Genomic DNA, 13,867 nt, shown 5'->3' on the forward strand with positions numbered 1-13,867 from the left:
CCTTCTGCTTTGTACAAAGATGCAAAATATCTAGTTTACTGAAATGTGGCTCAATGAGCAAAACTAAAAAACTGAATTCTAAGATGACAATTCAAAGGCATTCGCACGGTGGTGTAATCGTCAAACCGTCAATATTCGTGTAAACCGTCACGTATAAGAGGCCTCTGAGTTTGACATCGCTCAGCTTCTGTGTGGATTGTGCATGATCGCCATATGTCAGCTTCCCCCCCAATAGGCCAAAGACGTGCAGGTTAGGTTAATATTTGACTCTAAATTGCCTGTAGGTGTAAACGTAAGCATGATTGTTTTTCTCTATGTGTATGTGTCAGCAATATGATCGCCTGAAGACCTGTCTATGAGGTCTCTCTCCTCACCTCATGTTGGCTGGGATCCAGCTCCCCCAAAGCCCTTAATAGCATAAGCAGTTATAGACAATGGATCAATTCTGGAACACGGGTAAAAGGAAATACCAAAGGTCAGTTGCAGTTGTCATTAATCATTATATATAATAAGAAGGTTTTACTTCTGAGTACTTGTGTTTCATATTCTGGTTCCTATTTAAGTAACGCTCTCACATTCCAGTTTAACTGTAGCTTCCTTGTGTCTTACCTTTTTTTCTTTGAGTAGAACATGCAAGCTAGCTTGCAACACAAATGGTAAGTTATGTTATTTCCCCGTTATATAATGTGTTTTATTACAATGCGCTTATTCAGTTTAATTTTTTACACCCATTGCTTTGTTTTCATATCTATTTGTATTGCATCTATTGAAGTGGGGTTTGAAGGACGTGTAAAGTAGACTTTTAGCCCTTCCTGGTGGAGCAGACTTGACATTGCAGGAGTTTTAGCAAAGCATGCTGTATGGATTAAAATGAAAATTATTACAAATCAGTATCACAGCATTTGTTCAATGAAATATTAAATTAATCTGTTAAAGTATTTCCCCATGATCATGTTTTTTGTTGTTGGAGGCTTTCTTACACAATACACTGAGTACAGCTTGGGTATATGTTTTCCAAAATTTGCAAGTATAAACTTTATAGTAGGATCCTCTTGGTCCTACAAAGTTAAGGGGTATAAACACTGTATTTTTAGATTGTGTAATGTAAATAAACGCAGAGTGACCAAGGTAAAAGATAAATCAAGTGTTGGGAACTGTATTTATTGCAGATTAAAGCCTTCCTTAAACCACATCATCTGAGGCTGTGAAGATTACTGAATCAAATTGAAGTGAAAATATACCCTTTATTTAACAGAAAACCTTCCAGTGCCTGTCTGTGGCGGAAGGCCGTTTTGTTTATTCACCTTCAACTTATTACCATGGAAATTAATTAATTTGCTTAGCATGCTTTTGTATTGAATCGGGTGCCTATCACATAGAGTTCATCATAGCAGAGCTGCACCTGTCCTTCCATACATACTGTACAATAGACCTGCCCCCTGACCATTAGCTGATCGTAAATACTCAAATACTACAGCACTTTTCACACTTTTTTTTATCCCAAACTGAATGCACCTGGGGTATAATGCATAATGCAATTCATTTCAATCGCAACAGCAACATACGGTCAAACTGCGCAAAGTAGTCAATAATCCAGTTTATTTGAATGGGAGGTAAAACAACAAAAACACGCACAGGACTGCACGCAGTCTCCCGTGGCGGCTTAAGGGCTTTGGGCTGAGATGTTTGTGACTTTAAAGTGGATCAGTGTTCAGCGATGAAGGTTTTTCTTCTGTTTTTTTGTCGCTGCCTGCCTATTATTAGCTGCGGAGGCCTTACAGTGCGTGGAGGCGGCTCCGTGACGGGCTGCAGCGCCGCATCGCTCCCAGACGCTCCAGGTCAGCTTTTCGTATTTTCGGCCACGCAATTGGACTAATCTCGCTGATCCAGTTACCTGAAACATCTGCGGGGGGTTGGCCGCTTGTTTTCGAGACCTGTTCACCCCCCCTCTCACCCCCGCCCTCCTCCGCCGTGAAGATGAAGTTAACAACGCGCCGCCGTCAGGTGCAACCGGCATCCGATGGAGCCCTGCTTTTTATCTCGTTCATCATCGACCAAACCGATGCAGCACTTCCTCACTTTGCGGTAAGAGGCACATTTCCTGCAGAGGAAACCATCTCCTATCATTTCCTTGTTTGGTTTTTTTTTTCCGCGATGTGGACGCGCAGCCCGATAAACAGGCTCAAGAGTCAGTGACGGCGCGTTACATAAGACGCAGCGCAGCCGCGTGACGAGTGGCTCGGTGCTGCTGCCGGGACTGTTCGGTCCTTCTGGTAGGAAATATGCACCAATTTGATCGTCTTTGTTGCGGGTGTTAATCGGAGCTGCACGCGTATTGAATGGCGATGTGACGCGGGGGGGATGTGCTGTTGTGTGCGTGTGTGCGTGTGGAGTGTCTGGCACATATGCAATTATGAATTAGTTCGGGAGTTGCGCAGCGCAGACGGTCACCGGAAAGAGCACGTGAATAAGCGATGATCGAGGCGGTGTGTCTGTGCAGTGTCGCACAGGCCCGGCCTGTCACACGCTTTAATAGATATATATATATATATATATATATATATATATATATATATACAGACTACCGAAATGGAGGCCAGACCCAGCCTATAGGGATGCAGATCGGGCAGTAAACGTTTTTTTTGAATGGCCGCAAACGTCAGGAGAAGTCATAGTATTCCGTAATAGTATTCTGTAGGGTGACACAATCAAAACGTGAAATCCTGCTAAAACTAGCAACAACACACCGTTGTGGCTGTAGTGTAGTGCAGGTGACCAATGGTGATGGTGTATAAGGAGGGTGCCAGCTGTATTTCTTTATAGCAGGTCCTGGCAGAGGGACAGGACAACGGCGTCTGACCTCATTGACAAGAAGTTTGCACTATGCGATGATCCTCCTCTGCTGCAGTGAGTCTTTTAAGGGGGATGATTCTGGGACAAAAGTCAGATTGAGCATTGGAGCATAGAGATTAAAGATATAGTTCACTAAGTGACTACAGCTTTGACATTACAGTATCCAGGGTTTGCGCCTGTGTGCTTTGGGTGGCAAAAATTAATTAATCAAATTGAGGGGAAAAAAACATGATTGTGTAATAGGTGGAAGATTGTCTGAGCTGTGACACATGGAGACACACACTGCAGTTCCCTTGGAAACCATAACAGCTGCCTAAATTAGCCACCATTTTCACAAGGCAGAAACGGTCTGTTAATCTTTTCACTCAATTCCATCCAATGAAGGCGGATTTGTGGTTGTCATAACTTAAGAACTAATAGAAATGAATTACGTTGTAAATATTTGAACTACTCTAAGCTCTACGGTACATTTTCTTTTATGCATTGTGGACAGGGAACGGTATTTTACGTTTGCAGATGGTTGCATCAGCCTTCATATCCATAGTGGAAAAGCTAAACAATTCATTTTTAAATGGGTTTTGGAACTGAATGTTTTTTTTTTTTCACAATTTAACGAACATGTGGAAATTGGTATTATGTTGGAGTGAAGCTCGAGCTGCAAACTCTAAGGATGACCTTGTCCCTCTAATAAAAATGTTCTTCATCATTAGATTAACTTGTGAATGGGCACAGGGAAGTCACGAGACTGTCCATTGATAGCTCTGCAGGCAGAAGGAGCAGTGCGGATGAGGAGTAGTTAGTGTCTAATATCCCTATTGATCCATGTTCCTGTATTGTCCGAGAAAAACGTTTAGGATTTCAGGCGCTGACGCAGCTTTCTGTCCCTCTTTGTATTCTTGCAGGTCCCAGCTGACAGATTCTGATATGGACTATGAGAGGCCTAACGTTGAAACTATCAAGTGTGTGGTGGTGGGAGACAATGCAGTGGGAAAGACGCGCCTTATCTGCGCCCGGGCGTGCAATGCCACACTGACTCAATACCAGTTACTCGCTACCCATGTGCCCACAGTTTGGGCAATTGACCAGTACAGAGTGTGCCAGGAGGTAAGTGTGCAAGCACATGACTTGTTAGGATTTAAATCTCAAAAGCTATTCTCAAACAAATGATGGACTAGAGAAATGAAATATTCCTGACCGCATCTGTCATTAGGTATTAGAGCGCTCCAGAGATGTGGTGGATGAAGTCAGTGTGTCCCTCCGTCTCTGGGATACTTTCGGGGACCACCACAAGGACCGGCGTTTTGCATACGGCAGGTAAGGTATTGTAAAAAATTGGGTCGGACCAGTCTGCCAATACAATACTAGTGCTTCCTGGGTTGAGTGAATGTCTCCCGCCTCTTTCTTTCAGGTCTGATGTGGTGGTACTGTGCTTTTCAATTGCCAACCCCAACTCTCTATACCATGTGAAGACCATGTGGTACCCTGAGATCAAGCACTTCTGCCCCCGGGCCCCTGTCATTTTAGTTGGCTGTCAGCTGGACCTGCGCTATGCCGACCTGGAGGCCGTGAACAGGGCCCGGAGGCCCTTAGCGAGGTATTGCACCTGTTTAAGTGAAACTCAAAGAGATTGTTTGAGATTTACTCTTTTCTATGGTGAAAATTGATATATTTTATTATGTGTTGCAGACCAATTAAATCCAACGAGATTCTTCCTCCAGAAAGAGGCCGAGAGGTGGCCAAAGAGTTGGGAGTGCCGTATTATGAAACCAGTGTTGTTGCTCAATTTGGAGTCAAGGACGTCTTTGATAATGCCATCCGAGCTGCGCTCATCTCACGCCGACACCTGCAGTTTTGGAAATCTCACCTCAGAAATGTTCAGCGGCCTCTCCTTCAGGCGCCCTTCCTGCCGCCGAAACCTCCCCCGCCTCTAATCACTGTGCCTCCTCCCCCAACCACGACCGAGGAGCATCCAGTCGGTCTTCTGGAGGACCCGCACTGTGCTGACGTCATCCTGGTCCTGCAGGAGCGGCAGAAAATATTTGCACACAAGATATACTTGGCGACATCCTCTTCAAAGTTCTATGACCTCTTCATAATGGACGCACATAACGAGGAGACGGAAAGGCCCTCTCGTGGCCCTCTGTCCGGCAGAGAGCTGCTGATGCGTGCTGCCAGTTTTGATGTTTGTGAACTCAGCGATGACGGAGACAGGGCCAACCTCAGGGCCTGCACGAGCGACGGGACCCTGAAAGACTCCGATGGGGCCCGGCGGGGAAAGCTGCTCTCTTCGTGGAGCCGAGCCTTTGTCAGTATCCAGGAGGAGCTGGTGGATGACCCGTTCACGTACAGCCCCAGGCCCATGACTGTGGTGCACATGGACCAGTCCATGCATCTCGGCCCTTTCCGAGCTGTGCTTCGCTACTTGTATACGGGTCAGCTGGACGAGAATGAAAAAGATCTAATGCACGTTGCCCACATTGCTGAACTGCTGGAGGTCTTCGACCTGCGGATGATGGTGGCAAACATACTCAACAATGAAGCCTTCATGAACCAAGAAATCACCAAAGCCTTTCATGTACGGCGCACAAACAGAGTCAAGGAGTGTTTGGCCAAAGGCACCTTTTCTGGTGAGTGGAAATCATTCATCCGTAACTGTTCAGGTGTTTGAACAGATTGAATGTGGGCCTAAGTATTGTGTTATCTGTGTTTCACCTCTGTACTACAGATGTAGTATTCAAGCTAGATGATGGGACCATCATGGCCCACAAGCCTTTACTCATCTCCAGCTGTGATTGGATGGCAGCTATGTTTGGGGGGCCTTTTGTGGAGAGCTGCACCAAAGAGGTAAGTCAAACAGCACTGGTTTGCTTGGCTGTGAAAAGACCAAAAATAGGTAAAAAATACCCCAAACTGAATGCTGGGTACGATATTTATTCAATGTCACTTTTTATGGCATTCTTACTGTCGTTTGAGGTATTGTCATTGTGATCTGACCTAGGCAGTGTGTCAATGAGCTCTGTAGTCTTAGTATTAGTAGTATAATTTTATTACTGGTTTGCAAGATCGCTATGCCTGTAAGTCCTGACGGTCTCACATCCTTGTTTCTAAGGTGCTGTTTCCAAACACAACTCGCAGCTGTATGAGGGCCGTGCTAGAATATCTCTACACAGGGCGGTTTTGTTCTCGGTCTGACCTGGACGCAATGGAGCTTATTGTTCTTGCCAATCGTCTTTGCCTCCCCCACCTGGTTGCACTTACAGGTACAATGTTTGGTATAGTTACGTACGCTGTACAGCACAGGATTGTATTACACTAAGCCATTGTTGCATTGTGAACAGTGACTGCTTTTATGTTTCTTTCAGAGCTCTACACAGTAACAGTGTTGACAGAGGCGGCAATGATGGGGGCGGATATTGATGGAGACGTGCTTGTGTACTTGGACATGGCCCAGGTAGTGTACCCTGTCAATCATGAGTAAACATAAACTCACATAAACCTCTCATATAAAGATGTGGCAAATTAGAATTGTATCAATGGGAGCATTTCTCCCGAAGAGCTGCTCTGTAAGCTGAATAGTCTTTACTGCTCTAAGGTGGAGCCAAATAACCTCTTTTTCACAGTGCAACTAAGCTATTTGGGTAATGAATGGCTCCAGATCTTTGGGGCGGTCGGCATTTAGGACATACTGTAAGCCTCAGCACTTCGGCTTATGTCATCATTCAGCTGCACATTCCCTTCATCTCTTCACTGTCACACGCAGGGCCGCATTACTGACCGGGCAAAGATGCTCAGGAGCCGTGTGTCCATTTGGTCATTTTCTTTGGTATTATCTACCACCAAAGCACAATGATAAGACATGCATTCATACTATGCATGCTAAATTTGGCATGCAGATTTTTGAATGTTAAAATATCATTGAAGCTGCCAAGTGCAACACCTGTTCACAAAGAACAGCTGCAAGTGTAGGTATAGTACGACCTCCTCAATCAATCGCTGCAATCCACAAATACAGACAAAATATGCTTTGTATCTTGACAGTTCCACGGCGCCCAACAGCTCACTGGCTGGTGTCTTCACCACATCTGCACCAACTACAACAGTGTCTGCCGCAAGTTTCCCCGAGAGATGAGGGCCAATTCTACAGGTAACGGGCATTTGACCTCATTGCACCCTGGCGACCTTAAATACCCTCACATTCATACTAAACACTCACCTGGTGTTCAGTATGTGTCTTGTGTGGCCTTTTGGAGCACAACTGTATGAAATAAAATATTTTTAATATTCTTTGAGGAACGTCAGCCATTAAATCGGTAAAAGCAGATTAACCTCATTGTGCTCGTACCTCCTGAGGAAGGTTATGAGTTTGTAGCGTTTCAGCAGCAAATGTATTTACTGTTATGTGATAGGGAGTAGCCAGTCTAATGTTCAATAATAACAATCAATACTTACTGGGCCTTTAATTTACTTATTATTTCCTTCATGAATGCTGTTAGTTTTGCTTGAGGCTGTGTTTGTATATTAAAGGGTCGTTTTAGCCATAACACATGTTTAAAGTAGTGTTTTCCTCAATTATATTTCCAGCACAATCATTGCATTTAATAATTTGATTAGATTACTTAGATCTGTTTCTTCAAACTTACATATTTGTGCAGCAACTTGTTGTGACTATTTAAAATGCACGTTTGAAATTCCTACTAAATTCCTAAGACTTAAAACTAAGAGTTTATTCTCATGCAGAGAACCAAGAATACTTTGAGAAACATCGCTGGCCACCTGTGTGGTACCTGAAAGAGGACGACCACTACCAAAGAGCGCGCAAAGAGCGCGACAAGGAGGACTACCTGTACCAGAGGCGGCAATGTAAACGCAAGTGGCTCTTCTGGAACATTCCTTCCTCCCCCAATAGAAACTCTCCTTCCTCTGGCTCATCCGCTGTCATCTGACCAAGTGGTAAGGCCGGGTCAACGCTGAAGTGCATCAGCGTGGATGCGAGTTGTAAAAGATACATTAAAAGATAAGCACCGCTGGCTACACACGTCCCGATTATTCAGGCACACGGTCTCTCCTCCTGTTTGTTCTCCACTGCAGTCAAATTCCTCCAGGTCTGCAAGCTCAGCTTAATCTGGCGGTTAAAGTAATATTAGTATTGTTTCTTAGATTTTTAGCTTGGTGTACATCAAACTCAAACCTCAGTGATATGAACCTCACTAACAAATGGCACAGTGTAATTGGTGCAAAGAACAATGTCATATTGATTAAGTTACAAAAATAGAACTCTGCTGGCACAGAACTTTTCACATATTATTTTGAATTATCATCAATTAACCTGAACTGATAACAACCAGCAATTAAACGCAGAACCACTCAGTCTCATATAAATAACACTTTGCCCTTAAGTGTTTGTACAATCTACCAAACTAAAACAGGATGTAACAACACTGTATACTCATTTTGATAGCGTCAGCATAAAGGAAAATACTGGCAAGATGGCTTGTGTGTGGCTTGCAAAGCTAAAAGTGATTTCATAAAGGAGCTTTAGTTTACCCGAGTGCTTTCAATGTCCTGAAACACAAGTACCTGTATGTTCTGTAGAAGGCCGATAATAACATAGCAGATCACTATTATTTCCTTTGAGTTGCTTCAATGCGCCATGTCAGCATGCATGTTGCCTAAGTCCATCACTGTTAGGATTCCATCTGCTTGATCACTGTCATCCAAAAAAATACACATGATGCATCTCAAAAGCCAATAGCGGCATTCCCAGAGCTCAAGCAATCGAGTGTCCCTCCCTCCGTGAAGGTGTGTTTCACGCATCTGACACAGGTGTTGAGTTGGCCTTTAGAGATTTATTTATCTCGGCCCCCCGACTGTCTGAAGTCAGCCGCGTGAGACTGCATTCAGGAGGAGACCGCGTGAGGTCCTTCCTGTCCTTCTCCACTCCTCAAGCACCTTTTGGTCTCCTCTCCACAGAGACACACATAAGAACATCCGGTAGCAGCAAAATGGTAAACGGCACCAAATGGTGTCACCCGGCAAGCTGCAGCTGCTGACCAGGATATTTGAAATGTATGTTTGAACACAATGCATGTTTAAAGAATGTCATCTACTGTTGATTGTAAGATAGACTGCAGCAATATTTGCAGTAGAAAGCATTGTGCAAAGTGAAGATGGGTATTGTAAATTGTACAAAATATCATATCAACTTGCATCATTAACGTGCTGTTACCTAATATTGTGCACTGCAGGCAGTGAGCAGAATTGTACAGTATTACAGGGTAATACATATACTGAAAATAGACTTGACTTGTATTTAGTTACTGTGCAGCTACAAACTGTTGTGTAAAATATCTGAATACTCATTGTGCTGACCTCTAGTTACATCTATTATATTGTGAAGAAAACATGCAAGGTGCAGGCAGTTCCAACTAACAGTTGACTAATAGTAATAGTACTAATAGTATCAAAGTGCAAGGTTAAACAGACACGTGTTTAAATAATTTACATTGTTAAGACTTTAAACATGTCATTGTTATCAAAAAAGTCTAATAGCAGCATATATCCAAGAAACTTAATCATGCACATGATTGGTTACATATTTCCATGCAATGTATGTTAAAACAGATATTAGAGCCAAACAAATAGTTTACAACTTAAAGTGGTATGAATCAATTCAGTGAAAAGTAGTTTCTGCTGGTACTAACTTTCGATCTATCTAGAGATCGCCAAATTCTCATTAAAAGTGTAAGATACAGATATATAGTGATGCTGGTGCTCTAAGCAGTAGCTTTGAATTGTTCTAAATTACATTCACCTTTTTCTATTGGTTCGTAAACATAATAACTTCATCTATCTTTTCAAATTCTTTTGGCACGTTAGGCCGAAGGACGATAGCATCCTACTTCTCTTCTTTTAGACCGTTGGCCTAATATCTTATATTGTCAAATTTTCAGTCAAAATACACCTATTCCACTAATATAACAGCAGGAGGGTGTATATTATTATAACTTACTTTAGTGGTGTGATTGTAGTTTCATTGATATCTATTTAATTCCTCAGTGCATTGCATTTCTCAATGAGTCTTCTTCTGATGTTTTGCATCAACACCTCATGCCTTAATGTACAGTGTAGTGTATGGAATTGAATGTTTAGTAGTTTTGCTGTGGCCACTATTCCTTTTGCTCTTTGTTTAGTTACCATGGTGCTCTCTAGACCATGCGTGTATCTGTAAATGTACGTAATCTTTACACAATTGGGATGTAAAGCAATTGGTGTGTGATAGATGCAATGAGTTTGAACACTGTGCAGGGTTCATGCCCATTTTAGAGCTGGAAAATTTAAACTAATTAAAGATTCAAACCACCAAGGCCACACTAGACTAACAGAATGACAAACCATAGATGTCTGACATTTATCATGAAGTGAATGCAGGGATTTCAAATCTGTTCCATCATTTTTAAGTCGCTTTATGCTAATGCGCTACAATTTTTGAGTCTGTATAATTCCAAAATGCCGACACCGTGTGGCAATTGGAAGCCAGATTGTAACTCAAACATGTAAATATAAATTATGGGGTGACTTTCAATTCAGACTTAGCATAGCAATTGCAATTGCAATAGCAATACAAGCTATTGCATAGTTTAACATATACATGTTTTTGTACTATGCATATTGAAAACTCTGACTTTGAAATTACAAACTTGCACTGCTTTGTGGCACCAGGTTATATTCAAAGTGTATTAGAAGTTATAGACACATCATTATTAGATATGTACACAACATCAGGTAAAAAAAGAAAAAGATTTGATCATAAATTACAAAGAAGTTGTTGCTGGAGCCCTTCTCCATATGTTTGGGTGCTAATTTCACGCTGCAGAGAAGCACAAACCAAAGGGAGCTTTAGCAGCACCAGGAATATATTATATGCTGCACAATCACTACTGCATAGATTAAGAGGCCTTGTTTAAAACTGGTTGAAAAGTAAATATTACAAAAAGGATAATTCATGAAAAGAAAAAAAAGAAAAACTGAATGTTTTCTCAGTGTTCAAAACCTGGATGACATTTTCTTTAGTCACCAGGTATTTGGGTTCTCAAGAGCTGTTTTGATTGTTTAGAAGCTGTAAACCTAAAATCCCGTAGCATGTGTTCTTGAAAATGTTTAAATACTATTTATTAAATAAAAAATGAGCAACGTGTGCCGTCTTTGTTTTCTTAACCCCTTCTAATGATGTCAAATCAAAAAGTTTGCAGCCTCACAGGACAGTGGGCTTGTGCACTGTGCAGCAACCGCACCTGAACCAGAAGAAGAAACCTGCAGCAAATACAAGTGGAAAACCTCTCAGAGATGGTAATGTTTGTCTCAAATTATCAATGTAGCTATCGCTAATCTATGAAGACTGTGGTGCTCACGCAGTGACATATTTAATAGTTACGTTCCTACATTAGCGCTTTAATTAAGAAGTACCCCTGATGTCAGTTAACAGTTACTTTCCATAACTTGCGAACACTAGTTTACAGTTTAAGAACTTTACTGCTGGACAGACGACTGACACAGAACACAGCTACTGAGCCGTCATTCACTAGAAGCAACGCGGTGAAAGTGACACTTGTCCAAAGCTGTCAGTGTCGACAGGCCTCCTTTCAGCTCAACTGTCAGATTATATTATATACAATTTGAATCAAACTGATTTAAACAGAGAGAAGCAAAACCCATTTGTCTGTCCAAAAGAAGGACTTTTTTACCAACCGAGTGCTGCTGTTCTGCATACTGCTTTGGCACCATAAATATTATGAATGGATTTCCATTGATATATTGGTATGTCTTTGATACTAAAGCTATTTGCTGCATGTTTAATATGGTAACAATATCCAATCTTTTTGTGGCTACTTATCGTCCCTTTTTGTCGTATTAAACAAAAGCAAATTCCTACAAAGAGGTCTGAAATATTCTTGCTAATAGATTTCTTTTTCTTTGTGTAGGTCATTTTATGTGATGCGCAAGCGCGTTTTTTCAACACTAGAGTGCAGTAATGGATAAAGCCAGCATCATTACCTCAACGGACCAGGCCTTTGGTCACAAGAAACATAAAGGTCCACAGCATATTGCAAACTTCTATGGTTTGAATACGGTTTGAGTAATCATTTAAATATGAGGCTGATCTCTGGTTTGGGGCTTCCATGCAGCCCTGTATTATCTGCATTGCCTGTATCGATTACTGGTACACTGGTCATCTATGTCACCAGAGGGTGGTGCTAGCACTTCATACTTGTGAGTCATTCAATGATCAACTGATAAACCAAGGTAACCTATCGATAGTTTAAACTATCCAGAATGTCAGATGGTATAAATAGTAAAGTAGACACTATTAATATTGATTTTGACTGATGGATCCTTCAATCTCTGTTTGATAGTAGTGAAGCTACAGACATTAAAAATCCTTCTTTCAGATTTTCTGATTGCAGTTACTTAATTGATTTTCTGCAGAGAGCTGCACACACTGTGCCTGCTTCCAGTACCAGTTTACGAATCAGTACTCTTTAGTACTAACTCATATTTAATAGGGAAATACTTATTTATGTAAATAACTCAAACCATGACCCTAAAATAGATCACTAATTGTAACCAATTTATTGAAAGAGTTTGGACGTAACCCAGCAAAACTACAACTTGAAGTTTGAGTGTTTTCTTTCAATATTGAATTTGGATGACACGTTCATCTCATGCTTGTGTTAATAAATGCACACTCCAATAGTCCAAATGATATTTGCTTAAATAAAAACAAAGGCAATGATTTTGAGAAGAGAATTACATTGACATTAAAGACCCTAAATTATCTTTAAACCACAGACTCTGCAGAGAAAAACATGTTTTTGTACGGGACGACTGTACATAAGGGTCATACATCTGAAACGTTTGTCAAAGCAAAAATGCTCTAGTTGTCATGCCAGATATTAAATATGTGTTTTCTTCAGTGGATCGTGTTCTTTTGTGGTTGAGCGACAAATTGAGAGAGACACAGCTCGCGATACACAAGGATCAAGTGCACACCAAATCCGATATCTGTAAATTGAAAACTTAAATTGAAAGCCACCTCGATTCAGGAGGTAGCTTATGAATTCCAGAGCTAAGCAGTCTCGCTGCAACATGATCTATTGCCCTTTTCTCTCCCAAACTCCATTTGATCTATGGTCGTATTATCTATAATGCTGTCTTACGTGATTCGCTTTTATTGCCAGAATCCGTGTCGGACAGCAAAACAGATTACACGTTGGATTAAATCAATACAAACTTTATCTACTGGGCTTTTGGAAATGTAATTCTCCATTTCTCCAGACACTCCAGCAGGCACGCGCGATTGAAGGGTGATCAGATCGTTGGCTTCGGTTCCGCGGTTTGTTCCGCGGGTCCGACGCGCGCTCCGTCCGGAGCGTCCAGAGCCGCTGCTGTTCTCCGCCACTCATCCCTTTGCACCCAGTAGCGGGAATACAGAATATAGTGGCCGCTCAGTTTCAAATCCACCCACTGTAACACCCACTTCATTACTGGGACGGGAAGCATGCCTGCTGAGTAATTGGAGTGGAGCGCGACGGGCAGTACTCCCATAAAGCCGCCTCTAAATAGGTGCTCTCAGCCGAAAACAAAAGCAAAGGGCCACGGAGACCGCAGATTTCTGTGTTCAAACTTCAGAGCAGCGATTCGACACTCAAAACGTATGTGTTCGCGAAACCTGGCTTGCGTCTCAGTGAAGCGTCAAATGCCTCAAAAGAAAACACTTTAATGGATCCTAAAGTGTAACAACAACTTTAGGCTCATGCAACATTTGGAAATCAAACAGAGCTGACCATATTATTACAGGAACGCTCTGGGTTTTTTAAAACATGTACCGTGATTGAAGAATACAAGACTGTTCACATTGCGTTTTTCATCTTGGCACCAATATGTTTTTTAAATCTTATCACCGAAGAGAGGAACCGCTCCACACAGCGTCTTTTTCCACATCGCTCCCACTTTTAGT

The 13,867-nt window shown here is 42.0% G+C and overlaps 1 protein-coding gene across 4 annotated transcripts; it reads left to right on the plus strand.

Annotated features, from left to right (window-relative positions):
• Positions 1-1,896: 1,896 nt before the first annotated feature.
• Positions 1,897-11,047, plus strand: rhobtb2a (Rho related BTB domain containing 2a). Of its 4 annotated transcripts, none has more exons than XM_040195923.2 (11): positions 1,897-2,085; positions 3,756-3,957; positions 4,064-4,167; positions 4,262-4,447; positions 4,540-5,480; positions 5,579-5,697; positions 5,963-6,113; positions 6,216-6,304; positions 6,892-6,997; positions 7,591-7,803; positions 8,824-11,047. In XM_040195923.2, exons 1-10 carry the CDS (start codon positions 2,021-2,023, stop codon positions 7,794-7,796), a joined length of 2,169 nt encoding a protein of 722 aa, XP_040051857.2. In that variant the 5' UTR covers positions 1,897-2,020; the 3' UTR covers positions 7,797-7,803; positions 8,824-11,047. The 4 variants fall into 4 exon arrangements, with proteins under 4 accessions (XP_040051857.2, XP_040051856.2, XP_077942921.1 ...); XM_078086795.1 differs by lacking the exon at positions 1,897-2,085 and adding an exon at positions 2,156-2,273; XM_040195922.2 differs by having other exon boundaries at positions 7,591-11,047.
• The last annotated feature ends 2,820 nt before the right edge of the window (positions 11,048-13,867 follow it).

Source organism: Gasterosteus aculeatus, chromosome 13 (assembly GCF_964276395.1).
Source record: "Gasterosteus aculeatus chromosome 13, fGasAcu3.hap1.1, whole genome shotgun sequence".
Lineage (NCBI taxonomy): Eukaryota > Metazoa > Chordata > Actinopteri > Perciformes > Gasterosteidae > Gasterosteus > Gasterosteus aculeatus.